The following is a 25,659-nucleotide window of genomic DNA, read 5'->3' as shown; positions in this document are numbered from 1 at the left end:
GGCGGGTTCCGGTACAGGTAGTGGTGTCATGGGTGGCCGCAACAAGAAGCAGCGGGCGGGCAGCGCGGCCCACACGGCCTCCGCCGCCACCGCAGCCGCCCGCGCTCGAGCCGCTGCCGAGGCCGGTGCTGCTGCAACCGCCGCAGAGGTGGGCAGCCGAGCGTCTCCGCGGCCGCCTCCCACCAGCAAGGAGCCGCGTGTCAAGCAAGGTACCGAGAGCCGAGGCGCGAGGCGGCCCCGGCCGGGCAGCCGCGGCGGGGATGTGCTGTGGGCAAGAGCGGCACAGCTGAGGCTGACTGCATGTGGAGGGGTATCGTTGTCAGGGAGCTCCCCGAGCGCACGGCCCTGACTCTGTCCTGAGGTCTAGGCCTTAAGGGAAAAGGCCTGATCCAAGGCTTGGCGTTACTGAGCGTCGGGAAGTGCACTACACATAGTGCCCGGCTTTAGTCTTTGTCACTGCCAGGAGTGTCCCTGAACAGATGAGCCTTCTTGGCATCGATGTGTTGAGTGCAAACAAAAACTCTACCATTAGATTATTGGCGGTTCTTTTGGAGCAAGAGTTGATGTGGGTTTTTTTCCTAGTAATGGTCGGGGTTGGAAGGGACTTCTAGAGGTCATCTAGTCCAAGTCCTTGCTAAAGCAGGTTCACCTCAATCAAGTGACACAGGAATGTGTCCAGGCGGGTTTAGAAACCTCCACAGAAGGACACTCCACAACCTCCCTGGGCAGCCTGTGTTAGGACTCCCTCACCTAAACAATAAAGTATTTGTGTCTGAGTGCAACTTTTTGTGCTCCACCTTCTGTCAATTACCCTTTGTCTGCTGTAGACAATAGAAAAAAGTGTCACCCCCTCCTCCTGCCATCTACTTTTTAGGTGCTTTGAAGTGTTAATGAGGCCTCTTTTCTAGTTTAAATGGCCCTTGGTCCCACAGCCTTTTCTCCCAAGATAAGGAAAATCGTTTTGTAGATGGTAATTCCATATGTGCTCAAAACTAATATAATGTGGATTTATGTGATTTTATGAGATTTAGTTTTGTGTCATGAAAACAGTCTAGAGTGGTGTCAGGGCTGGAGGCACTTTAGCTGTGTTGGATAAGCTGAGGGATTACTGTTCTGGGTGCAATCTGAAAAAATAGTATTCTCCAGCACTGTGAGATGTCTGTTTTCAGTAAACCAGCTTTGCTAGAAGTAGCTCAGATATACCATCAGTAACAGATTGTGTTGCAGTCTGTAAGCAAATCATACAGTGACTAGGCTTTTTGAAATTCCAACTTGTTAATACAAAATCTTGGAATCCTGTAGTTTAAGGTGTATAGAACTTATTCAGGTACTCTGCTTTCATGCGTTTAGCAGAGTCTAGATTTATTTCTTGGGCCTCCTACTCCTCCATGACCGCGATGCTCAGGCCTTTTTGGAAAGGATCCTGCTTCTCACCCAGGTCATCTGCTGTGATGAAGAATAGGTCAGCTTAAGGGAAGGGTAAATTAGTGTAGTCTAAATAATGTGAGGTCCCTTATTCTACCAATAGTTACAGTGATTAGCCTGTGAGTGCTAATTGCTATTTGTAGCTCTTGCCAGAAAACCAGTTTGTGTGTTCTAGAAACTAAAGTTTAACTGCAAACTATGTGTTGTTATTGTAATGATGATAAATAATTTTGTGAATTAGTATTTTTCTAACAGCTGTTAAAAATGTTTAAGAATGACTGTAGCCATCAGAACAAAGGCCTCTGTAACCTTGCATCTTCTCTTAAATAGGAACCAAAAGCAGACACTTAGGTAAGAATAGCTCAGGCGTGCAGTGTTACTGATGTAGGATATTGTCATGGTTTGGCCCAGCTAGGACATAAGCACCAGACAATCTCTCGCTTAGTGGCCCCATTCACCCCCACCCTCTGGGCAGAGACCTCAGCAAAATGGGAGGAAAAAGATAAGCAAGGTTGTTGTGGATTAAGACAAGGGCAGGGAGGGCTCACTGCAAATTACACAGCATTACACAGCATTACACTGCTCTCTCACAGCAAAAGAGAGTCCAGTACTCGACTAAGAGAGGAAAGTAGGAAAGTTTATTCTACAAGAAACAGAAAGGAATAAAAGCAAAAAGGGAATAGGATGATGAGAAAATTACAACCAGCACTTGAAGATCTCCCTCCCCCATCCCTCCTTTCTTCCTGGGCCCAGATACCGCTATCTCTATCTATATCCCTATATCTATATCTCTACCTCCTCCCACCTCAGTGGCTCATTGTGGGGACTAGGGAATGTGGGATGTGGTCAGTCTCTCAGAGATGGGCTCTGCCACTTCTCTCTTCTCAGATGAGGATGACTTCTGGCATTCTTCCTCTCCTCCAACAAGGGGTTCCATTACTACCCCCCCCACCCCCCCTTCTCCCGAGACACTGTTCTTAACGAACTTCTCTGGTGTGGGTTGTTCCCAGCAGCTGCAGCTTCTGCCGATACAGGGTCCCTCAAACGGGGGACAGTCCTTGGTGAATATCTCTGATGTGGATTCTTTGCCAAGGTCGCAGTTACAGGTTCCCTCCCTCGGGACATGGCCTATTCCAGCCATAGTTTTAATGAAGAGAATCACTGCCCCTGGCTCAGGGCCTGCAGTGAAGTGATTGGGTCCCTTCCACAGGAAAGGGCCTCCTCCGGCCATAGTTACTGTCCCTGATATGGGGTCATTATCAAAATGAGTCTCTGCCACTAATGCAGGGTCTTTAGCAAAATGCAAACAAATCTCAGCTTCACCAGTCCTCTCCATAGGATGCAGGGAAGTCTCTGCTTCTGCACACCTCCTTGTTTCTTTCCTCACTTACCTTGGAGTCCACATGGTTATTTCTCTCACTCTTCCTACTCCTTGCACCACCACCAGCTGGAGAAGAAGAAGGGACAGAAGAGAAGGAAGAAACAGGAAGAACCCTCCTCTTCTGGCTTCCTCTTAAAAAGTGATCATGGAATCGTCTAATTTGCTCAGCCCCAGGAGTGGGTCTGGCTCAGAGCTGGGGAGAGTTTTGGGCAACTTCTTACAGGAACCATCTTTACAGCCCCTTCCCCCTTTCCAGAAAAGACTGTCATGTCAAACCACGACAGTTATTTTTACTTCTTCCAGCAATTGTGACTGAGCCAGATGGAATGTTTTTTCAATGCCTTCCCAAACTGATTTGTTTGATCTTTTCTGCAAAGCTATCATATCTGCCCCTGGACTTTAATAAATATATAGTATCTCCAGCTTTAGTGGCAAGAGTTTTGTTAACGTAGCGATTTGTATTTTAATAAAAAAAACTTCAATACTTGTGCTCAATTTGAACCTGTTACTAGCATTTACCTCCCTGTTGGCACTCCTTATTCCAATGTTGAGAGAGGGTGAGCAGTCAGTCCCATTTTGTCTTGTTGTCTCTTTTGTCTGCTGAGAGTCGTACTTTCTTGCTTTGCCTTTTTCAGGGATCCTGCTGTTGATTATTCTTATTGTTGTTATGTACGTACATGTTTCTGGCAAATTGGGTAATATTTTCTTGCACTAGCCTGTGTTATATTGGATCCGCTGTAGGTACTATAAAAAATGTTCTGTGTCCTGCTTATATAATTCATGGTTATTTGCAATTTGCAGGTCCAAAAACTTACAGTTTTGGTTCAACAACTGATTCTGGTGCTGCTGCCAATCTAGATAAATCTGTTCTTAAGGCAAGTATCTTCTTTAGGTAAAACAACGTATATATTCAAAGTAAGAAGTGATACATTGCATGCAGGGCTCTTAAGAGTTGTGTTTGGACATTTGCTGTGCCTACAGATTCCTCTTCAAGTCAGAGGAAGAATACAGATTTTGTACAACAGCCTCAGTAGCAACTGAAGCTTGGTTCATGTTTAGAAGTGTTAAAACACTGAAATTATTGTTTGCTATAATTATTTTTTTTTAAGCCAGGTAGGAAGAATAGTGCCATAGAATGTATCTTGATATTCAAATAATTTCATACCCATTCTTGTAAGCAGAGGACAAAGGCTTTGTTCTTCCCAGTTGGATTTTTTAAAATTTCCTTATAGTATTTTACTTGAAATAGTACATTTCTTTGAAGATGTGCATGCCCTTCTCTGTAATAAGGAAAGAGTTCTTCAAGTTAAGTAAAACCATACAGCTTGCAAAAGTAAAAAGTGTCCATTTTGTAAGAAAAGTGTACTGCATTATGGAAAGCTGGGAAAGTTGGGATTTGAATGGCAGAAGTATCTCTGCAGTCCAATTTCCTTAGCGATGGAGAGCATTGATATGTCATAAGAAATTGTAATGTTTTACGTTATATCAACTGATTTTTCTCTGTGCAGGTAATGATAAATAGTAGTTTGGAGAAAAGGATTATTGATATAATCAATGACCATAAAAAACAAAATGACGACAAAGGAATGATTTCCAAAAGACTTACTGTGAAGAAACTACAGGTAGAGTTTGAAGTGATGTTTTCCAGCCATGGCTTATTTAGAATAAACTGCTTATTTCTTGTCACTTGTATCACATGTGATGTGACACTTTTGTATGCTGTACAGATCAGTGTAGTAGCATACTTTCCAGTAGTTAGATTAATGATAGTAGAATCAACAAGTATGGTTATTAGGAAACAAAATTCTTTATGCATTTAGTAACTACAACTGTAGCTTCAGACAGGATAGAGAAATGGAACTTGATCTGAACGTTTCATATGGTTTTTAGTCCACGTGCTGGAAAACTATAGGTTTGTCTTGCTAACTAGAAAACAGATTCAGTACAGAAGCTGGAATGTAGATTTATTTATACATATGCATACATATTTTCAATAGAAATATTATAAACTCTGGATGCAAAACAGGATTTTCTACTCAACCTTTTGATAAATTAACTCATACTTTTTACTGTCATTTAATGCCAGTTATCTGGCGTGTGGGAAATGGGAGTTTACAGGCCTATATTGTATTTCTAGATTAAATAGTAATGTTTTTCAACTTTTTTTTATTTCTAGGATGTATACGTGGCTTTACAAAGATTCTCTTTTAAGACTGAGCACGTTGAAGAAGCGATGAAAAATACACTTTTATATGGTGGTGATCTTCACTCTGCACTAGATTGGCTTTGTTTAAACCTTCCCGATGGTGAGTACGATGACAGAGAATAGGTTACAGTTTTTTATAGAAGAATGACGTGCTCTGGCATGGGAATGCTTCATAGTAGTAATTAAATATATTTTTTCACTAAGTCTGGTAGGCATCATGGTGTTCCTTTAGTGGAAGCATTGCTGACAGCTTGTGGGATATTTTTTTTTTTTAGTATATAAAGCCTCTTGTTCCTAGTCTTAGGGTTTTATGGAAATCCTGTCTTATAACCCATCCAGTTTATGGAAATGCTGTCTTACCTAAATGCAAAAGCCTAAATTTATTTCATCAATGCCTTTTTTTGCTCTGTGTTCTTCTAGTTGTCTCCCAACACACTCTGAAAGATTTTAGAGTAATTATTATTGACATGTTGTGTGACATGGATTTTTTTTTTTTAAGATGCCTTGCCTGAAGGTTTTAGCCAGCAGTTTGATGAACAGCAGCAGAAACCTAGAGCAAAGTTTTGTTCTCCTGTGTCACAACGTGAACCTCCACCTCACTTTGTCGATAAAAAAAAGAAAGAAAACGGCCCTGAAAGTAAGGTAATCTTAGGAATTAATTTGTATTTACTGGGGGGGGGACGAGAGGATTACGTTTTTCTGAAATACAGAGTTTGCATTGACTTCCAACACTAGTGGAAAAACTTCTGAAAATATGATATGTTTGATAACTGTCACATATTGATTTAACTTCAGTGGAATGGTCGTTTGAAGGTAATATTTTTTCACGTGAAGTCTAGAAGGTTCTTCATAGTTCATTGTTGTGGTAAAGTATAGCCTAATTTTCTCAACAGGCTTCATTTTATTTACAGGTGACACTCTTTATATACTAATGTGGGTTTAAGTTTGCCCACAGACTTTTTGCTTCTGTGGTTATTGACTCTTTAAGCCTAGAAAAGATTTCTTTCAAAAACTGGAGTGTTTTTTCTTACAGCAGTTGTAATTGTTTAGGTGTTAAGTTCTGTGTAAGTATATTGTGAGATGTTTACTCTGGTTGGTGAAAATAGTTCATAAATACTAATGGAAAAAAACATTGGTGTTTTCACTCACTGTTATCATTACTTGTATTTTCCATTACTCTTCCTAGGAGACAAATGTGGGGAAAGAGAAAGAAGTGAGTATGAAGGAATGGATTTTGCGATATGCCGAGCAACAGAGTGATGAAGAGAAAAATGAGACTGTGAAGGAGGCAGATGAAGAAAAGTTTGACCCGGTAAGATAGAATAACACTTCATGGAAGTCTTTAAAAAAACCAATACATCTGAAAGCCATGGATTGTTAAAAATTGTGATTGTTAAAAATTAGGCATTTAATACTCTTTTGCACTGTCTATTTTTAAATTTGCAGTCTATGAAAGGAGAAATGTGTTGAAACTTCTTTCTTAAGTAGTTTTTCCTTTTTTTTTTTTTTTGCACTGAGCTCAAAATACTGAATGCATTGTGCTGGAAATGAAAAATTCTTGAAACACATCTCAGTGAGATTAGGAAAGTAACTATTAAACTCTGAGAGACTTTGTTAATTATATAAAAACTAATTGTTCCTCCTTTGTGTAAGCATGGTAAAAAGGACAAAACCCTACTTCTTATTATTACGAAATTCATTAAAAGTGGCAAACATAACAGTATTCAACTTATAATTAATAATTCTGCTTGAAATAGAATGAGAGGTATGTACATCTGGCTGCCAGGCTTTCAGAAGCAAAAGAGCAAGCAAGCATCTCCAAGCAAGACAAGGACAAGCAAGGCCAGAAGGTAGCACAGGAGAAAATAAGAAGAATTCAGCAAGGTAGAGCTATGAAAATTATCTGTGTTTTATTTTGTGACCTGCATAGTTGTTAAGCAATTAAGTGTCTGAGTCAAATTGAATTGATGAACTGATTTTATCAGTTTTTATGCCTCTCTGAATTGCAGGCTTTTCTAAATCTATGTGGGTCAAATTCTAAAATGTCGGTAATATTACTTCTTGTTTTGAGGGTCAGTATCTTTTCTATTTAAACAATAAGTACTCATAAATTGGCAAGTGTAAGTTGTATTCTCTCTCTGACAGAAATGTCAGTACTAGAAGAACATCCAGTATTTAGTCCAGCTATAAAGATTTCAAACCAACAGCAAAATGAAAAGAAAAAAACCCCTTCACCTCAGCCTCAAGAAACCACTCTGAATCTGAGCTTGCTTGAAAAACCTGATGGTGCTGCAAAGGAAGACAAAGGTGTGTTGGAAGTGGTTCAATGTAGACTTGAAGCATACCACAAATTTCCAGTATTAGTTCTTGTTTTTCTATGTTGTATTATATTGCTGTGCTCAGTCATCAGGCTCTAGCTACAGGGAAGGCAGGTGGACCACCATTAGAGGATCTGTATTTATTGTAGCATGTGACATTGAAAGCTATTTTTGCCATACTGTTGTGTCTAATTTTTTTAATTATTTTTCCTTTCCCCTTTTTTTGCTTCTAGAACTAGTTACAGTTTCCATTGCAACCATTTAATCTTTTAAAACTGTTTTCATTGTAAACCTTCAAACTGTTACATTATTTTTTATTAACCAAACTTTAGTTATAAAGTTCTTAAATTATTGGGTAACAAAAGATGGCAAACAAAATACTGAAATTTATTTACTGCTACATACTTTTGTAGGAAAAGTGGCAGTTTCTGTCATGTGTAAGTACCAGTATTTCTGCAATTCAGAAAATACTGCTCTGTAGTAAAACTACATTTGATGGAAAGGTAAAAACATTCTTAGCTATCAAAGGAATGGAAAATAAATTTCGGGAGACTTAAAATTCGGTTTTCTGCTCTTCTAGTGAAAAAGAAAGAACCACTAGATATAAGAAATTTTGATTATAGTGCTCGAAGTTGGACTGGTAAATCTCCAAAACAGTTTTTGATCGACTGGTGCAGGAAGAATTTTCCCAAGAGCCCAAATCCTGCTTTTGAAAAGATTCCAGTTGGAAAATATTGGAAATGTAGGTATGTATTTCCTATGAACTTTTCATTTTCCTTTTGGTTCAATTAAAAAGAAAAATACTGTTTGCTTCTGTCTTGTCATGTTGATCCAGATTTGTATGAGTGTAGCTTAACTGAAACTCTTTTTTGATTCACGAGGGAAGTATGTCACTTGGGATAGCTCTGCAAGTGTAGTGCTTAGACTGGACACTACTGCAACAATAAGATGCTGTAGTGAGCGCTCTTGAAAGAAAGGATAAATTTCTAATTCTGTACTGCTGAATGAAACGTTCTGTACTGGACCTGTGAGATAAGTTTAGACAATGAACTTCTAATATTCTCATTCAAAGTAATGCAATAAATCATGAGATTTACATAAATGAGTACCAAAAGTCCTTTCGAGATTATTTAAAATAATGTGTAAGTTAGAAATTTGTATGGAAGCTGTTGTTTGTTTGTAACCAAAATAATTCAGATTCTTTTTTTAAAAAAAAAAAAAGTCTATAATATATGATAATATTCTACTTCATATAAATATAGAAATAAAGTAGACATGATGTTACAAACTAGTAATGCTTCTTGAAGAAACCAAGTAAAAGAACATACCTTGCTGAAGTTAAAAGCTACTTATCTACTGTTTCCTGAAGAGACATGTGTGCTGTTTATATAGGTAGCAAAAAATAAGGTAAATGAATTTGTCTTTAAGGGTCAGGATTACCAAATCATCAGATGATGTGATGGCAATGTGTCCTACAATCGTAACAGAAGATAGTATGCAAGCTCAACATCTAGCTGCTACTTTGGCACTCTATCATTTAACCAAAGGACAAGTAAGACTTTCATCAATGTTGCTGTTCTTAGCCTAGGGTCTGCCTCTGCACTTGTTTTTATAATTTAACTACAGACATTATAACAAACATTTCAGTTAATTGCTTCGTTTCAGATACTATGCTTGCATCATATGTTCATTTGCTTTTATCTTTAGTCATACGTATTTTTTGCAGCATATAGGGAGGAAATTTTTTGTTTATCAAAACTATTCTTGCAGTGTTGAAAAGAATGCAAGCAGTTGAAAGTAAAAAAAAATACTGTTAATGTTTATTTTACTGTTTTCATAGTGTAGCTCTCTATTACATGTGTTGTCATAACTAGAGTGTAGCTCTCTATTTTGTGTTTTGTCATACCTTTTGCCGCTCAAATTCACTTACGTATAAAATGTTAGTGATAGTACTAACAAGGCTTTTCTTTCTGCTTTTCCCACCTAAAGTCAGTTCATCAGTTGCTGCCTCCTACCTACCGAGATGTCTGGCTAGAATGGAGAAATATTGAAAAGAAAAAGGAAGAGGAAAACAAGATAGAAACCAACAAGCCTCGTGATAACTTTATTGCTAAATTATTAAACAAACTCAAACAACAGCAACAACTGCAATCCGAAAATCAACCAAAAGTGTCTGAGGGTCCTGAAGATTCCTGGGAAAACTTAGTTTGTGATGAGGACTTCAGCAGTCTCTCTCTTGAGACCTCAGATGCAGATAATTTAGAACCTTCAAGGATTCTGTTCAAAAAGCTGCAAAGTTCCTTTAGATACCAGAGGCTTCTGAAAGAGAGACAGGAGTTACCTGTGTTTAAGCACAGATACTCGATTGTAGAAACTCTTAAAAAACATCGTGTAGTTGTTGTAGCCGGTGAAACTGGCAGTGGGAAGAGTACCCAAGTGCCCCATTTCTTGTTGGAAGACTTACTGCTAGATGAAGGATCAAAAAAATGTAATATTGTTTGCACACAACCCAGAAGAATCTCAGCAGTGAGTCTTGCAACAAGGGTTTGTGAAGAGCTAGGCTGTGAATCAGGACCAGGAGGAAAAGTAAGATGCTTCTGAATTCTTTTTTTCAGTCTTAATCAAATGCAAGGGGCTGGATTGTTGATACAAAGTGAAAACATTGTTTCTCAGATGCGATTTTCTCTTGAAAAGAGCATATTGCTGTGTCAGCTGTTTCTTTACAAATTGTCATCTGTACCCCTCTGGATATTTGTATATGCCATGGTTTGGCCCACCTAGAACAGAAGCACCACGACAATCTTTCACTTGGTGTCCCCCATTCACCTCTTAGGGTGGTGGAGGCCCCAGCAAAATGGGAGGAAAATGAGCAAGGTTGTTGTGGACTAAGACAAGAGCAGGGAAGGGTCACTGCAAATTACAGTTCTGGGCAAAACAGACTCCAGTACTCAACTTAGAGAGGAAAGTTTATTCTACAAGAAACAGAGAGGAATAAAAGCAAAAAGGGAGTAGGATGATGAGAAAATTACAACCAGCACTTTAAGATCTTCCTTCCCCATCCCTCCTTTCTTCGCGGGCCCAGCTCACTACTCCTTATAAGTCTACCTCCTCCCACCTCAATGGCTCATTGTGGGGGGCAGGGAATGGGGAATGTGGTTAGTCTCTCAGAGATGGGCTCTGCCACTTCTTTCTTCTCAGATGAGGATGACTCCTGGCATTCTTCCCCTGCTCCAACACGGGGTTCCTCCCCCAGGACACAGTCCTTAATGAACTTCTCTGGTGTGGGTTGTTCCCAACAGCTGCAGCTTCTGCTGATACAGGGTCACTCACACGGGACACAGTCCTTGGTGAATATCTCTGGTGTGGATTCTTTGCCAAGGTTGCAGTTTCTGCAGTTATAGGGTCGCTCCCTTGGGACACGGCCTCTTCTGGGCATAATTTTAATGAGCTGCTTTATCGTGGGTTCCTTCCCACAGTTACAGCTGTGGATATTGGGTCCCTTCCTTGGGACACAGCCTCCTCTAGCATAGCGATAAAGGTTTCCTCCCTTGGGACATGGCCTCTCTCGCCATAGTTTTAATGCAGAGAATCACTGCCCGTGGCTTGGGGTCTGCGATTTGGTCCCTCCCACTGGACATGTCCTCCTCTGGCCATAGTCACTGTCCCTGGCTCTGGGTTCTTAGCAAAATTAGTCTCTACTGCTGATGCAGGGTCTTTAGCAAAATGCAAACAAATCTCAACTTCACCAGTCCTTTCCGTAGGATGCAGGGAGTCTGCTCCAGGACACCTCCTCCTCTCTTTCCTCACTCACCTTGGAATCTGCATGGTTATTTCTCTCAGTCTTCCCACTCCTTGCACCACCACCAGCTGGAGAAGAAGAAGGAAGAAACAGGAAGAACCCTCCTCTTCCAGCTTCCTCTTAAAAAGTGATTGTGGAGGCATCTAATTGGCTCAGCCCCAGGAGTGGGTCTGGTTCAGAGCTGGGGAGAGTTTTGGGAAACTTCTTACGGGAGCCATCTTTACAGCCCCTTACCAGAAAAGGGTGTCATGTCAAACCATGACAGTATATGATTTCTAAAATCTTCAGAGAGTGATTAAGAGCAGGTATGTTTCATAATAGGGATGGTCAGACATTGTAGCAGATTGTCCAGAGACTGGCATCTCCCTCATTAGGGACAGAGAAAACTGCGTAAGACTCTGAGCAATCTAGTCTGGCTTTGAGTGAGGACCTGCAAATTTATCTTGTTACTTAAAGAAAACCACGGTTCTGTACATTTTATGATACTCTTGCAAAAATATTTTTGAGGACTGTGAAGAACCCTGGGAAGTTAATCAGCCCTTTGCTGCTCTGGAGAAACTTAATTGTAGATTTTGGTGTATTTTCCCTTTCTTAACTAAGGAAAGTGTATGTATGAAAAAAGTGTTGTAATAATTCACTGTACTATTTAGTTAGCAACCCATGTAGTGTCTGAATCGGGCAGTGTTTAAATCTCACTTCGTTTTTAATACCTCTAGCAAGTATCCTATTTTAAGTTATATTTTTAATATCTTTTTTTGAAGAATTCCCTGTGTGGATATCAAATTCGTATGGAATCAAGAACAGGAGAAGCCACCAGACTACTGTACTGTACAACAGGTGTCCTGCTTCGGAAGCTTCAAGAAGATGGTCTTCTTTCAAGTGTATCTCACGTTATTGTAGATGAGGTTATCAGCTCTTAATATTATGCAGAAACTATAGTCGTTCTGGGCATTGAGTTCTGCTAAAGTCTTACTACAGATATGTTTTTGTAATTCTAGGTACATGAAAGAAGTGTCCAGTCTGATTTTTTGCTAGTTATTCTGAGAGAGATCTTGCATAAGCGCTCAGACCTGCATCTGATATTAATGAGTGCTACTGTAGACAGTGAGAAGTTTTCCAGGTATTTCTCACACTGTCCCATTTTAAGGATCTCAGGGAGAAGTTACCCTGTTGAGGTAGGTAGATCTTTCTTTGATTATAGAAGACAGTTCGTATATATGGTATTTGTATACAGAATAGGAAATAACCCAGTGCCTTTTTTTTGTGCCAAAATTATGTCTTAAATGTGTTTCAAGGACTTGTAACTTTTCTCCTTTTTTGAGAATATAAAATAGCTTCAATGCTTTAGTTACAGGATTGTGCTATTCTTGATGTGTTTATCTTGATAAAAATAAGTCCATTGGTGACACCGTGATGTTTCTGTCTTCAACTTAGGTAAAAAAATAGAAGTGTTAAAGAATTCCACCTGCCCCTCATGCAACTTTTTCATTACACTTATGTATATTTCTTATGTGGATTATATAGGGTGTGGTAAAGATAATGTTAGTGATCCAATGGAGAGGCCCATTAACAAATTCATAGCAGCTCATAAGTTTAGGTTTTCAAAAATTGTAAGAAGGCTTAAGTTAAAGTTTGCAAGATCTATTAAAACATTGAAAGAGAAGGTCTTGTTCAACTTTATACATAAGCTTTAAAAAAAAAAAGGTGGTGATCAGTTTTTGACAGGCCTTGTATTTCTTCTGTGAATTCTCATTAAAGATTTTCCATGTTGAAGATGTAATTGAAGCAACTGGCTATGTTCTGGAGAAGGACTCGGAATATTGTCAGAAGTTCTTGGAGGAGGAGGAGGAAGTAACAATAAATATTACTAGCAAAGGAGGAGGCACTACAAAGTATCTGGTAAAACAGGCATTTCTAGCTTTGATTTGGAAATGTTATTTTTAAAAAATATCACTTAATTTCCTCTTATTAAATGTCATTTGGATTGTACATCTAATATTCTTTCAGCTGATAAACAGACCCTGTTTTTCCTGGTCTTGTTTTTTAGGAGTGTGTTCCAATCAAATCTGGATCTGGTATCGATTTGACTCCTTACTATGCAAAGTACAGCAGTCGTACACAGCAGGCTATCTTCTATATGAACCCTTACAAGATCAACCTGGAACTTATTTTGGAGTTGCTTGCATACTTGGGTACAGTCTAACTCTTCAGAGGTTTATATACATGGGGCTGTCCTTAGGACTTGTTTTCCAGTGCTTTCCCCTGGTAGTGAAGTACTTGACTTTGTTCTTACATGAAACAGCCTAAAAAGTATTTACTTCAGGTTGAGTGAAGTTCTTTGCAAATGTGAGTTTGTTTTGACTGTGTACCTGTACTGTAACTTTCCAGATAGAAGTCCTCAGTTCAAGAACGTTGAGGGTGCTGTGCTGATCTTTTTACCAGGCCTTGCCCATATCCAACAGCTGTATGATCTCATTTCAACTGACAGAAGATTTAACTTGCGTGACAGGTAACACAGATATTTTCTATGAAGTTAATAGTTTATTGATTTAATCTATTTGTTGGCTTTTATGGTCAGCTGTTCTAGAAAAGGGAAACAAACCTCTGAGCTGTTTGAGCTACAAATGTACTTTTCTGCTTGTATAATTGTTAGATAATAAGTGACAGGTGCTTAGGAATGCTACAGTAATAACTTTTTGCTCTAATTATAGTTTTCAACAAACTTACCTAATTATAAAGCACTTCACTACTTCTTTTCCACTTCTTAGGGTATGGAATCTGCCATATCTGGGATATAGCTTTCCGTGTGTTACTGTTTACATGGAAGTGACTGCTTCCTGAGAAGAGAAATTAAGAAGTCTTACTGTCTCTTCCACAGTAATCTGGCAAGAGAAATGGTATAAGGTTGTAATTGCAGATAGTTTGGAAATTTGTTTTGTGGGCAACTGCAGGTTATGAACATGATGGCATAAAAAGAACATTTGCAGTCAAATTCTAAGGATTCATAGATGGACTGAAATGTAAAGGTGTAGAAGAAAAGGAAAGTACAAAACTCTGTGTCTGTCTCATCTCTGAAGGCCTTTATTAGTCAGGCTGAAAGTTGCATATCTTCATAGTTCTGTGCAAAGTTTCAATAACAGTCCTTGCCTTGGAAGCACAATATGAAGAATTTGAGTTCATGGACCCAAAGAATTTACGTTCATTACTTGTCTTTTTTGACAATACAAATTAGCATCAAGTTCTGCAGTAATAGTATTTCTACTGCATTATTAGGAGAACTACTCAATGACCTAACAGTGTTACTCTTTCTTTTGTCATAATTTGAAGTGTATATTGCTAAATATTATTTCTTGTTCTAGGCACAGGTTGATAGCTTTGCATTCTGTTCTTTCAACTGAAGATCAAGCAGCTGCATTTACAGTACCTCCTCTTGGTATTAGAAAGGTATGATATATTTAGAAAGACCAAGTTCACCACCGTGGGGAGAAACTTTCTGTGAGTGCAGCTCTGAATAGTTTAAAATTAAATCATAGAGAACTGCACAACAACCAGATGTTCCTGGAACATTCTCACTGTAAAGAAATAATTCTAATCTGATTCTCTCTAATAAATAGAAGCTAACGTGCTGTGAAAACTGTGGCAGTAATCAGTCACATTTTTAAACCTAATATTTTTTTCTGAGACCTTCTTTAATTGTTGCTTTACTGTATTTTAACTATTATTAACCTGTAACTGTAGCTTTTATCTTGGAGAATGGTGTTTTACTTACTGCAAAGCTAGTTAAAAGTTGACCAATTTTTGCAGGGACTGGGTAGCAATTTTGAGATACTATAAACCAAAAAATGAGTGCGAAGTTCTTGCTAAACTTTAGATTACTCAGTAATGGGGAAGACTAAACCATTTTCCAATTTGTTTGTCTTTATCAGACTAGCAAAGGAAATGTTTCTCAGTAAAAAACTTTAAGTAAACTTATTCTGTAATATCAATTAAAAGGGTGTTAAGACATTCTGTAATTATTTTATTTGTGTTATGTTACTAATTTTCAGATCGTTTTGGCAACCAATATAGCAGAGACGGGTATTACAATACCAGATGTTGTCTTTGTAATTGATACTGGGAGAACAAAAGAAAATAGGTGAGAGTTTTGATTTTTATCAGTTACACTGTGATTGCAGTAAATACTTTTGAGATTAGTACTGCAAGAATTTTGTAGTATCCTTATTAAACTACAGTTCTGGATTAAAAACTGCACTGAGTGCATTGAACAGCATAAAATTTAGGTACAAGTTTGGGATGAATCTTTGGATGTTTTAATGATGTATGAACACCAGGGGGAGTTGCTCGTATATATGGAGAGTTGTGATTAAGTACTGGTTTAAAAACATAGTAGATGCTTTTCATACTTTCTCAGTTTTTATAAGCTATTTTTAATCTCATTTCAACGTGAAAAGCCCTACAGAATGTGCTAGAAAATTCTAAATTGCCAGGGAGATGAAAATAATCAACTAGCTATTTCACTTTCCAATTTTTACACTTTCATGAGTGAGTTGTGTCCAAGGTTCTGTGGTGTGTGGTTTTCCCCAGCTACGCTTAGCTTGCAAAAACAGATAAGATATTTTCAAATTAGTACTATTTAGATATATTTTATCAATATTCTGCTATGTAAGTTTATATCAAAACTTCAGTTCTGAAATCTGAACGGGTACTTGCTTTACAATTTTTAAGGTATCACGAAAGCAGTCAGATGAGTTCGCTGGAGGAGACCTTTGTTAGCAAAGCTAGCGCCCTGCAGCGACAAGGAAGAGCTGGGCGTGTTCGGAATGGATTCTGCTTCCGAATGTACACCAGAGACAGGTACTATAAACTTAACAACTTTTTGTAAATATTACTGCAAATGGGAAAGATTAATCTGTAAAATAAAGGGGAAGATTTTAATATCATATTAATAAAATGTTACGATATTTTATGTTTCACTTTTAAAAAAGTTAATTTTATTCTCATTATCTCTTTAATGTCTTTTGAAAAAAATTTTCAGTATTAAAGGAAAAGTGCAGCACCAAGGAATGTTGGAAAAATCAGATTTAACTGCATCTACCGCCCTGCATGAAATATATACAGACTTTACCTCCTGAACTTGAATTTTTTATCTGACAAATCTGTAGGTCTCTCCAGTGGTATCTGTGGATACGAGATTTTAACTTGTATAGCACTGCAGAATTAGTTTCCATTACTGCAGTGAAATAACTTTTTCCGTTCTTGTCTGAAAGTCTGAAGCAGCTTTTCAGCTGAGAGTCAATTACGATAAAAGCATTTTTAAGTAGCCAGTTGCATGTTGCTAAAATGGACAGTCAAGATTTTCAGATTGAGAGCTATTGATTTTAAGAACTTCTATTGAAAATTTTGTATCTAACTGCCTTTCGTTCTTTTTCACTAAAACTCTTGCTTTCCAACGTGACACACGTCTTATTTCAAAGAATGACAGTTTACCCATGTGTGGAAACACATGCCACCCCACATAACAGAATATCTGCACAGAATGAGCATATGAAAGCTAAATTTATAAGTTGAATTCAAACATGAAGTTGAGTATCTGTGTTTCTATGTTGCAGGTTTGAAAGTTTCATGGAATATTCTGTTCCAGAAATACTGCGTGTGCCTTTGGAGGAATTATGCCTTCATATTATGGTATGGTTTTGGGTTTGGAATTACTGACCTAATTGTTAGGTAAAAACATTTGCTAGAGCAGCACTCAGTGTAGTTAGTGAGGCTTGTCCCACCAGGACAGAGGGGGAAACTGAGTTACCTCTATGTTGGAAATTCCAGAGCGTACTGCTGAGAATAGCAGTCTCTGCTATTCCAGTTTGCCTCAGAGTGACAATTCAAACTTAAACAGCCTTCAAAGTGACTTCTGGTTAAGGAAGCAATTCCATTCTTTCTCTCTCCATCCTGAATGAGTGGGGTATATATGGGAACATGAGCAACCTGTCAGATTAAATATTGGATTGATCTCCTGCTGCTCTGGTCAGTGGTTGTGCCTACAAAGTCCTTCCAAACCATGGTTTTGTTAACCTGATGTGTGGTGCATCTCTGTTTTGGGAACCAAGCGGCTGGTTTAGAGAGGAGGTTATTGTCATGGTTTAGGCCCATCCAGGGACAAAAAAAACCACAATTAGACTTCAGTACCACAGACCCTGGAACTCCTGAAAGACAGGGAAAGCTCAACTGCAGCTTATGGCCCCAAACAAAAAAGACAAGGGTACTCAGCTTGGGGAAGAAAAACTTAATTTAGTCCACCTTCAACCAAAACAAAACAGAAATATCCAGTGGAAAAATAAGACAGAGTAGGAGAAATGATGGAAGTGCAACGAGCTCTTTAAGATCACATTTTCCCCACCCATTCTCTCTTCCCAGGCTCAGGGCCCTGTCATTACCTCCTCCTCCCATAGGCAGTGCTGGGGGCAGGGAATGGGGGCTGCAGTCTGTCCTTTCCTGATGTCTCTTGCTGCTTATGGCACTCCTGAGGAGCAGTGCTCTTAACCAGCCCTGCCTTGCTCCAGCTTGGGGTCTCCCAACACCAGGCAGCCCTGCACAGGCCACTCTGCCAGGGCACTGCAACCCCAGTTCATCGCCTCTGGACTGGGGTCTAAACTGCTCGCTACCTCTGACCCAGAGTCTCCAACTGTCACCCGGTCTGGCACAGGGTCTCTGCTTCTCATTGCAGGCTGCAAGGATGTCTCTGGTCCAGCACTGCTTTTTCTGTCTTGTCCTGACAGTGAGGTCCACATGGTGGCCTCCATCTTGCCATCCTGTTCTTCCTCCTTCCACACATTTCAAATTCCTGTCCTTAAACAGTGATCGGAGGTGCCAGATTGGTCCAGCCAGGCCAGGGGTGTGTCTGAACCCAAGAGCCAGGGGAAAGTCTGAGAGCTCTTTATCAGTCTGCACTGCAGCCCCGTCCCTCTGTTAGCAAGCAAAAGCTGCTCCTCACTAAACCATGACAGTTACGTAGGCTTTTGGTTGCAAGAACAGCTTTCCAGTTTCCTTTTGTAGCTACTATCAAAGTTTGTCCTAATAAAATTTTATACTGAAATGTATACCTATTTACTCCACAGAAATGCAATCTGGGCTCTCCTGAAGACTTCCTTTCCAGAGCATTAGACCCACCACAGCAGCAAGTAATTGGTAATGCAATGAACTTGTTGAGGAAGATCGGGGCTTGTCTGTTAAATGAGCCCAAACTGACTCCGTTGGGTCAGCACCTTGCAGCCCTTCCTGTCAATGTAAAGATTGGCAAAATGCTTATATTTGGTGCTATATTTGGCTGCTTGGATCCTGTGGTGAGTGGAGAAAAAAAAAAGGTTAAAAATTGTATCTAAAGTTAAAAAACAGTATAGAAATGGTTAAATCTTTAAAGTTAGCCTGGTTTTGTGCAAAGTGGTATTTTGAAAGGATGATGTGAGAAGTTAAAATGTTTATTTTAAGATGAGAGCACCTGAACATCATAAAGGGTAGCAATCTTAAGTCTTTATGATTTGGCTTGGTGATCTCTAAGGTCTTCTGCAACCTAAATAATTCTGTGATTCTAAACTCCTAGGTATTGTTCACAAGGAGACAGCTGTACTTGATCTTCAGTTCTGTCTCTTATGATCTCAGGGACACTTAAAGAAAAAGCCTCATTACTTATGGGTTAGCCAAATCTGAATTACCCTGTGGTTTGTGGGCCAAGAACATGCTAATATAAAGTCACTGCAAATTAATTTGTGTGATAACTTATGTGAATACTGTGGCGTAGTTTACACTTGAACTGAATCCATTAAACTTGCAGCAAATTAGGTTGAAGCACGGATATATTAGTTGCTGAAAACTGAAAGTTAAAATTATTTGTTGTCTCAGTATCAGCTGGCAATGTGGTATAATCTAAAGCAGCTGTTTAGCTGATGTTCACTGTATCAGGTATTACTCTGTCATTTGACAAACGATTTCATGTGAGTTTTGAGGTTTAATATTTTTTAATCTGTAAGTATGAGGCACTATATAAGCAACTTTTTTTGTATTTGTAAGTCCTGAATTCTACATGGAAAGTTTTTAGAGTGGTAAATTTTCCTTGAGACTTAGAAGATGATAAAACACCATTAAATATTATTGTAAAAGAAAATTTGAAGCTATTTGTATGATAAATCTGTAAGAGTATACTCTTAAGTGATGTCTGCTTTACCGTTTGCAGGCAACTCTGGCTGCTGTTATGACAGAAAAATCTCCATTTACCACACCAATTGGTCGAAAAGATGAAGCCGACCTTGCAAAATCATCTCTAGCAATGGCAGTTTCAGACCACATAACAATCTTCAATGCTTACCTCGGGTAAATTAGAGCTCTCCTGTGCTTATAGCTGGATGCAGATAACACTTAAGTACTATAATTCTATAACTAATCCTTCACAACTCCTCTTGAATTGCTTGTACATGTGAATTTTTCAGAGTAGCAATATGTTGCCAAATACCGTAACAGGAAAGCATAGCTTGCTTAGTACGTTATCCTTTAACTCCTTTTGTGTCTATTTTTCCTACTGTTTTAAGGTATTTAGTTTGTTGGTTCTGCTATGTTGATCTTAATATTTTGCATCTGAGGAAGTACAAACTTAGATATTACAAAATGACTGTTTTTTCTTTATAGGGTATTATCACTAAGCCTCAAAAACCACACCTGAATTTTTTGTTTCAACTGTCAAGGCAGGCAAACGTGTAATTTTTGAGAGAAAATTGCCTTGTATTTTCATTAGTGTCTGTCAAATTCGTTACAGTTCTCTGGGGTGCTTTTAGGCGTGCAGCATTCATCTTTATTAATGACACTTATTTCTAGTTTTGAGTGGAGAATGCTGACCAAAACACAGTATTGCCTTTTAGCTTAATACTACTGTCATACTATTATACTCTTTATGTGATTCTTTTTGCCCTAATAAGACAGGGTATTTTTCTGCAGGTGGAAAAGAGCTCGACAAGAAGGAGGTTACCGTGCTGAAATGACTTATTGCAGAAGAAATTTCCTCAACAGGACCTCACTCTTGACTCTGGAGGTAAATAATTATGCTCTGCACTTGAAAATTATTTGTTAAAATTTCCCTCTGATGATGTCATGCCCTTTCAAAGATATGATAGATAACATGTCTACTATTTGGACAAGACAAAAACAGATCGAATACTAGGGCCTGATGAAGTGCACACTATCAGTCAAGGTAGATGTGTCTGCATTTGAGTTTTAATATGCACACTTTGTTGCTATACATCTTTGCAGCTGCTGTTGATGAAGAAGGTAGTCCTACTTCCACCAGAGAATCAAAACTTATGAATTAAAATACTTAGATTGGGTTATTCTTGATATCAGAAAACAGATCCGTTAATAGTTTGAGAGATGAGCCACAAACTCATGTAAATAGCCTTTTATTTTTGGTGAGAAAATACTTTAACTGATCTTTACAATTTAAGTTTGAGTGACTGAACTCTCCTAAGCAGAAGTGGATCTTTGATTCAAATGCATCTCTCTATTTTGACTACAAGTGAGAGATTTAGTATTTGCAGCATATGTAGTCCATGTATCTAGAGACCATGTCCATGTATCCTATATTCCAGATAAAGTTTTCCTACAAAACAGCCAGCATTCCTAAGGTGTTGCAGAAAATACAATTATTTTTCTACTGAGAGATATTTCCCCTGGAAAGCATGAATATCTGGGATGGAGTATGTACCTTTTTTAAATTAAATTTTACTAATACCTTACTCATTTCAGGATGTGAAGCAAGAACTTATAAGGGTGGTCAGAGCAGCAGGGTTCACAGCACCTACAGTGCAACATGGATGGGATGGAAGTGGAGCTACACAACCACTTTCTCTCCACGAAATAGCTCTTCTTAAAGCTGTGTTGACTGCAGGGCTGTATGACAATGTTGGAAAAATATTATATACAAAGTCTGTGGATATCACAGAAAAGCTGGCTTGCATGGTGGAAACTGCTCAGGGTAAAGCACAAGTGCATCCCTCTTCTGTAAATCGAGACTTACAGACATACGGATGGCTACTTTACCAGGAGAAGGTAAGTGAGAACAGTGAATGTAGCTGATAGCTTGTGTAAAGGTGGAGTTATACCTCTAAATAACATAGAGCAGACGAACAGTATATTTGGATAAACTTTACACCAAAGAGTGTTTAGTAGCTAATGATCCCAAAGTCCATAAAAAGGAATTCAACTGAGTGATGAAGAAAAAGAAGTTAGAGCTGAACATCATGGACAAATGCATACATGGTGAAACTGATAGCTATAAACGAAGATACCTTTCTGTGTCCTTTAACTGAGCTTTTGATACAGTGTTGTTGGCTTTAATATGATCACTTTAAGCAGTAAAATGTAGTGTTACTTCAAAGTGTTACAGCTTTTTAATTATTGTAAGCAGACTCTAAGGTATTGAAACTTGGTACAGACCTCACAATAATAGCTTAAAATGAAATAGCTAATTCTGTAATTTAACTTTGGAAGTTCAGCAGTCATTGTGTTTTTCTTTCTTCTGCCACTTTCTTCTCCTCAGAACTGAAAATTTTGTCAGCTGTTCGCTAAATTCAGGTGTTGATATTTAGTTACACCTGAGATAGTAACCAAACCTTTTGGTTAGTAACCAAACTTTGACAGCCAGTTGCATAATGATCAATTTTACTGTAGAGATGCAAGACAGTACATGAGACTTGTTAATGCACATGAAGTGACAGTCCCTAAGAAACTCATAGCTTAAGGGCAAGGCAGCAGCTAAGGCTGGTAAGCTGTTCTGTGAACAATAGAACGCACAAAGCCTCTGCTTCTATGTGGAGGCACTCTTTTTGTTTCTTTGCCTCCCACTTCAACTCCTTCCCATGCTATTCCATTGTTATCTGTGAGAGCCTCCAAAGCCAGACATAGCATATGTGAGCCTCATAGTTTACTCGGTGTCTGTATCTACATATGTGCTTGCATTTGTGTGTGTATATGTGGATATAGATTGACAAACTAGCTGCTGTTACAAGGAATGTATGATGGAAGAGTTTTACCTGCTTCTTACTTCAGCAGGCTTATTGATTTTTATCTTTTCTCTGAACAGCACTAGGCTAACATGATCTTTCTGTTTGAATTTTAACAAGAAAATGGTGACTTTAGCTAATTCACTGGTAGCATAGAAGCCTGTCACTCAGAGGTAATGTATTTTATGTCGTCTAGAACAGACAAATTGCCATTGGTTTTTCTGTGTACCATGACTTGTGTTGACTAGATCTTAAAAGGAAAAAAAAGATAATTTTTTACTTGCAAAACTAGCAATCAAATTCGGTGTTATAGATTTTTATGTGGTTTGCGGGGTTTTTTAAATTGTTTTTAATGCTTTTGTTTGTTTATATGCAGGTGAGATACAGTAAGGTATATTTGAGAGAGACAACTTTAATCTCCCCCTTTCCCATTTTGCTTTTTGGTGGGGATATAGAAGTCCAGCATCGGGAGCGTCTCCTGACAGTTGATGGCTGGATCCACTTTCAGGTGTGTTGAAGATTTTCTTTTGTGGTTCAATGGGCTTTTGTATTACACAGTCAATATACAGGCCTAATTTCTAATGCTATATATATGGGATGAAGACAAGAGGAAAGGATGACAGGCAGGCAGGAAGGAAGGAGAGAATTAAATGAAATTATGGAAATTTTACATGTGACGAAATTTTAGCAAATCACACTTGAAAAAGGAGGCTTGTAATACGCACCTTGTAACAAGTCAGTTCTATAACAACATAAGTACATAGTTGTCTTTAAAATATCATTTATTTTACTTATAGCCCAAATTTAATAATTTGGGAAAGAAATAAATGCAAATGGAAAAGACCTTTTTGGTAGGTGTATTTGGGGAGGTTTTTTTGTGGGTTTTTTCTTCCAAGGTGAAAGGGTTTTATTTGATAATGGAAAACTGAGTGCATTTTATTAGCCTGTTTTTGCAGAAAAAATTAAAGCAAGTCACATGCCAAAATCATCTGTGAATTCTGTTAAATGGCAAACATTGGCTTTTGGTAGCCTGCCAGCCATTTTGTTACAGTTTTCTGTGTTCTTGAGGGCCCTGTGCTACACTCAAGGAAGACTAATCTAAAGAAACACTTTAGTTTTTAGCATTCTGGTGCAAACAAGCAGTCATCTAATTAATTGGATTTACTGATTTTCATGAATATGGAACTCTAAAAAGCAGCTCCCGGAGAGCTGCATTTGCTGGAGAGTTTTTTTATGGTCACTGGGTGGCTGCAGGTTGTCCAGGTACAAGCCAATTATATCAATGTACTTCAGAATTTGTTTTTCTACTGAGATGCTAAGCAAAGTGTATTGGATATTGAGCTTTTTCCATAAAAGCTACTTAATGTACCACAGGCAGTATATAAATGAAATAAAGACTGAAATAGGGAATGAAGGCATGTTAATGTGAAAAATTCCTCAAAAAGGCTTCAGATTTACATATACAAACTCCTAGAGAGATGTAGAAGAGGCTTATGTCTGCCTTCTCAGGAAGCCAGGTGGACCTTCTGAGGGATATGTGTAGGTGTGGTATTTCAGGTATAAATTAATTTATATGTTTATGCCTTGGAAAAGAGCAATTAGAGAAAGTAGGATATTGGTAAATTAATAATGTCCCATATGCTGCTTATTTGGTATGTGTGGGAACGTATTCCCTACTCCCCACCTTTCTGAGCTGTAGTTCTTCGGGCTGTGATGCTGCAAACAGCAGTTTCTTAAAGATAAGGAAGCTTAGTAATAAGCCTAGTCATTTCCTGATACACTATACATATGCTTAAAATTATGTGTATACATATTTGTTGGCAGAAATCTTGTTATAAATTTCTATTTGTATGTAACCTAATAATTTATATTGTGGTATAAAATGCCTGAGTAACACAAATGTTTGTTCTTTATAGGCTCCTGTGAAGATAGCAGTAATATTCAAACAGCTGAGAGTTCTCATTGAGTCTGTTTTAAAGAGGAAGCTTGAAAATCCTAAAATGTCACTTGAAGGTAACTTTATTACTATGCGGCTGACACTACTCTATGTTAAATGAAGCTTGTGACAAGTCTAAGGAGATGTTAGTACACTGCATCTTCACCCAGTATGCTTAGTGTGACTTGAGTATCATCTCATTACTGTGAGAGACATCCCAAAAGTTGTTACTAACCTGTATGTAATGTGGCTCACTCCAGATGTGTGAAGATCTGCAGCACTGTTGTTTTAAAGATAATCCCTGATAACGTTCAAGGTAGTAGTACTAACAGTGAGGTACAAGTCTCCCAAAGGGAATTAAGATTGTGTGTGGTGAACCACTGGCATAGATGAGTGTTAAGCATTACACAAGTTGTCTTGCAATTTAAGTTAGCAATAGGGAGCTGAATGTTGGCCCCCAAAGTAAAGGGTAGAAGGGGCACAGTTTAAACTTTGAACACTGGATGTTCAGAAGAATATTGTGGGTTGGGAGAAAGAAAAGGCATTCCTGTTTGCTAGTATATCTGTAGGTAACCCATCACTTTCTTAATCTCTTTTGTGCAATACTGAAATGGCCAGAACCAGCTCACTGGGTAACCTAATAAACTCTTTAGTTGATATACTGTGTACGTACTGTTTGCCCTTTTGCTTTACAAATAGAAATCACTTGTTTTAGCTTTAGAGTCTGGCATAGCATACAACGTTAAGATTTTAAGTTGTTTTCTGATTTTTTTTTCTTAGGTTTTGGGATTTTTAAGCTTGCTCTTTTCCACTCAGTGTTTTGTTTTCTTTCCTAGATGATAAGGTCTTACTCATCATCAAAGAACTGATAAAGACAGAGAATGGTAACTGAAACCAGACATCAATAACAAAGGAGAGCTTCAGTAATGACAAGGGAAATATGCACTCCAGCGTTAGCTGAAAGTATTTAAATACTTGGTGGGGTTGACACCAGCCTTGATGTGGAAAGACTGCATGATTTTGCGTAGAACTCACCTTTCTCTGTTATTATTTTTGAAGATGAACAATGAATATAGCCTTTACAATGCATTTGGTGCCATTTGTCTGATTGTATGAATGATGGAAGGAGGAAATGGGGCATTTTTTAGCATAAAAATATCTGTGGCAAATTAATCTTTTGCTCAATGTATTAGTCATACCCTCACTGGCAGTACAGACTGTACTAATGGTGAAAGATTGGGTCCTGAATCTTAGTCGAGTGGAATTCTGTTAGATGTGTGCAAACAGAAGAGTAATGTTTCTAATGTGGGTTTCCTTAAGTCATAATTTTTTTTTATCTAAAAATTTATAGTATTACCATAATATATCCTATAGATGTCCTACGCTTTCATGAACTGCAATCAACTAGTACTAGTCCTGGTTTCCTAGAAGAGACAAGAAGTGTGTTCATTTTTAATTCCGAAGTCTACAACATTTAATGCAAGTGTAGTGGTTTAGCCAGGTACCCACCAAGTCAGACTATCACTCCCCCTCCTAAACTGGACAGGGGAGAGAG

General features: G+C 38.4%; 1 protein-coding gene across 2 annotated transcripts; it reads left to right on the top strand.

Moving 5' to 3' along the window:
- The first annotated feature begins 18 nt into the window (after nt 1-18).
- On the top strand, nt 19-25,193 carry DHX29 (DExH-box helicase 29). 2 transcript variants are annotated; one of them, XM_062018014.1, is made up of 27 exons: nt 19-209; nt 3,608-3,681; nt 4,315-4,428; nt 4,983-5,112; nt 5,512-5,654; nt 6,199-6,324; nt 6,770-6,896; nt 7,158-7,319; nt 7,911-8,076; nt 8,759-8,882; nt 9,320-9,916; nt 11,891-12,034; nt 12,128-12,304; nt 12,888-13,028; nt 13,177-13,321; nt 13,518-13,638; nt 14,489-14,573; nt 15,176-15,264; nt 15,855-15,983; nt 16,739-16,814; nt 18,242-18,466; nt 19,354-19,490; nt 20,109-20,202; nt 20,913-21,215; nt 22,545-22,676; nt 24,085-24,181; nt 24,941-25,193. In XM_062018014.1, the coding sequence occupies exons 1-27, from the start codon at nt 29-31 to the stop codon at nt 24,994-24,996; spliced, it is 4,095 nt and encodes a 1,364-aa protein (XP_061873998.1). In that variant the 5' UTR covers nt 19-28; the 3' UTR covers nt 24,997-25,193. The 2 variants fall into 2 exon arrangements, with proteins under 2 accessions (XP_061873998.1, XP_061873999.1); XM_062018015.1 differs by lacking the exons at nt 19-209; nt 3,608-3,681; nt 4,315-4,428 and having other exon boundaries at nt 5,021-5,112; nt 5,512-5,649.
- The last annotated feature ends 466 nt before the right edge of the window (nt 25,194-25,659 follow it).

Source organism: Colius striatus, chromosome Z, assembly GCF_028858725.1.
Source record: "Colius striatus isolate bColStr4 chromosome Z, bColStr4.1.hap1, whole genome shotgun sequence".
NCBI lineage: Eukaryota > Metazoa > Chordata > Aves > Coliiformes > Coliidae > Colius > Colius striatus.
Note: the sequence above shows the minus strand (reverse complement) of the source record. Positions and strands in the feature narration are given on the sequence as shown.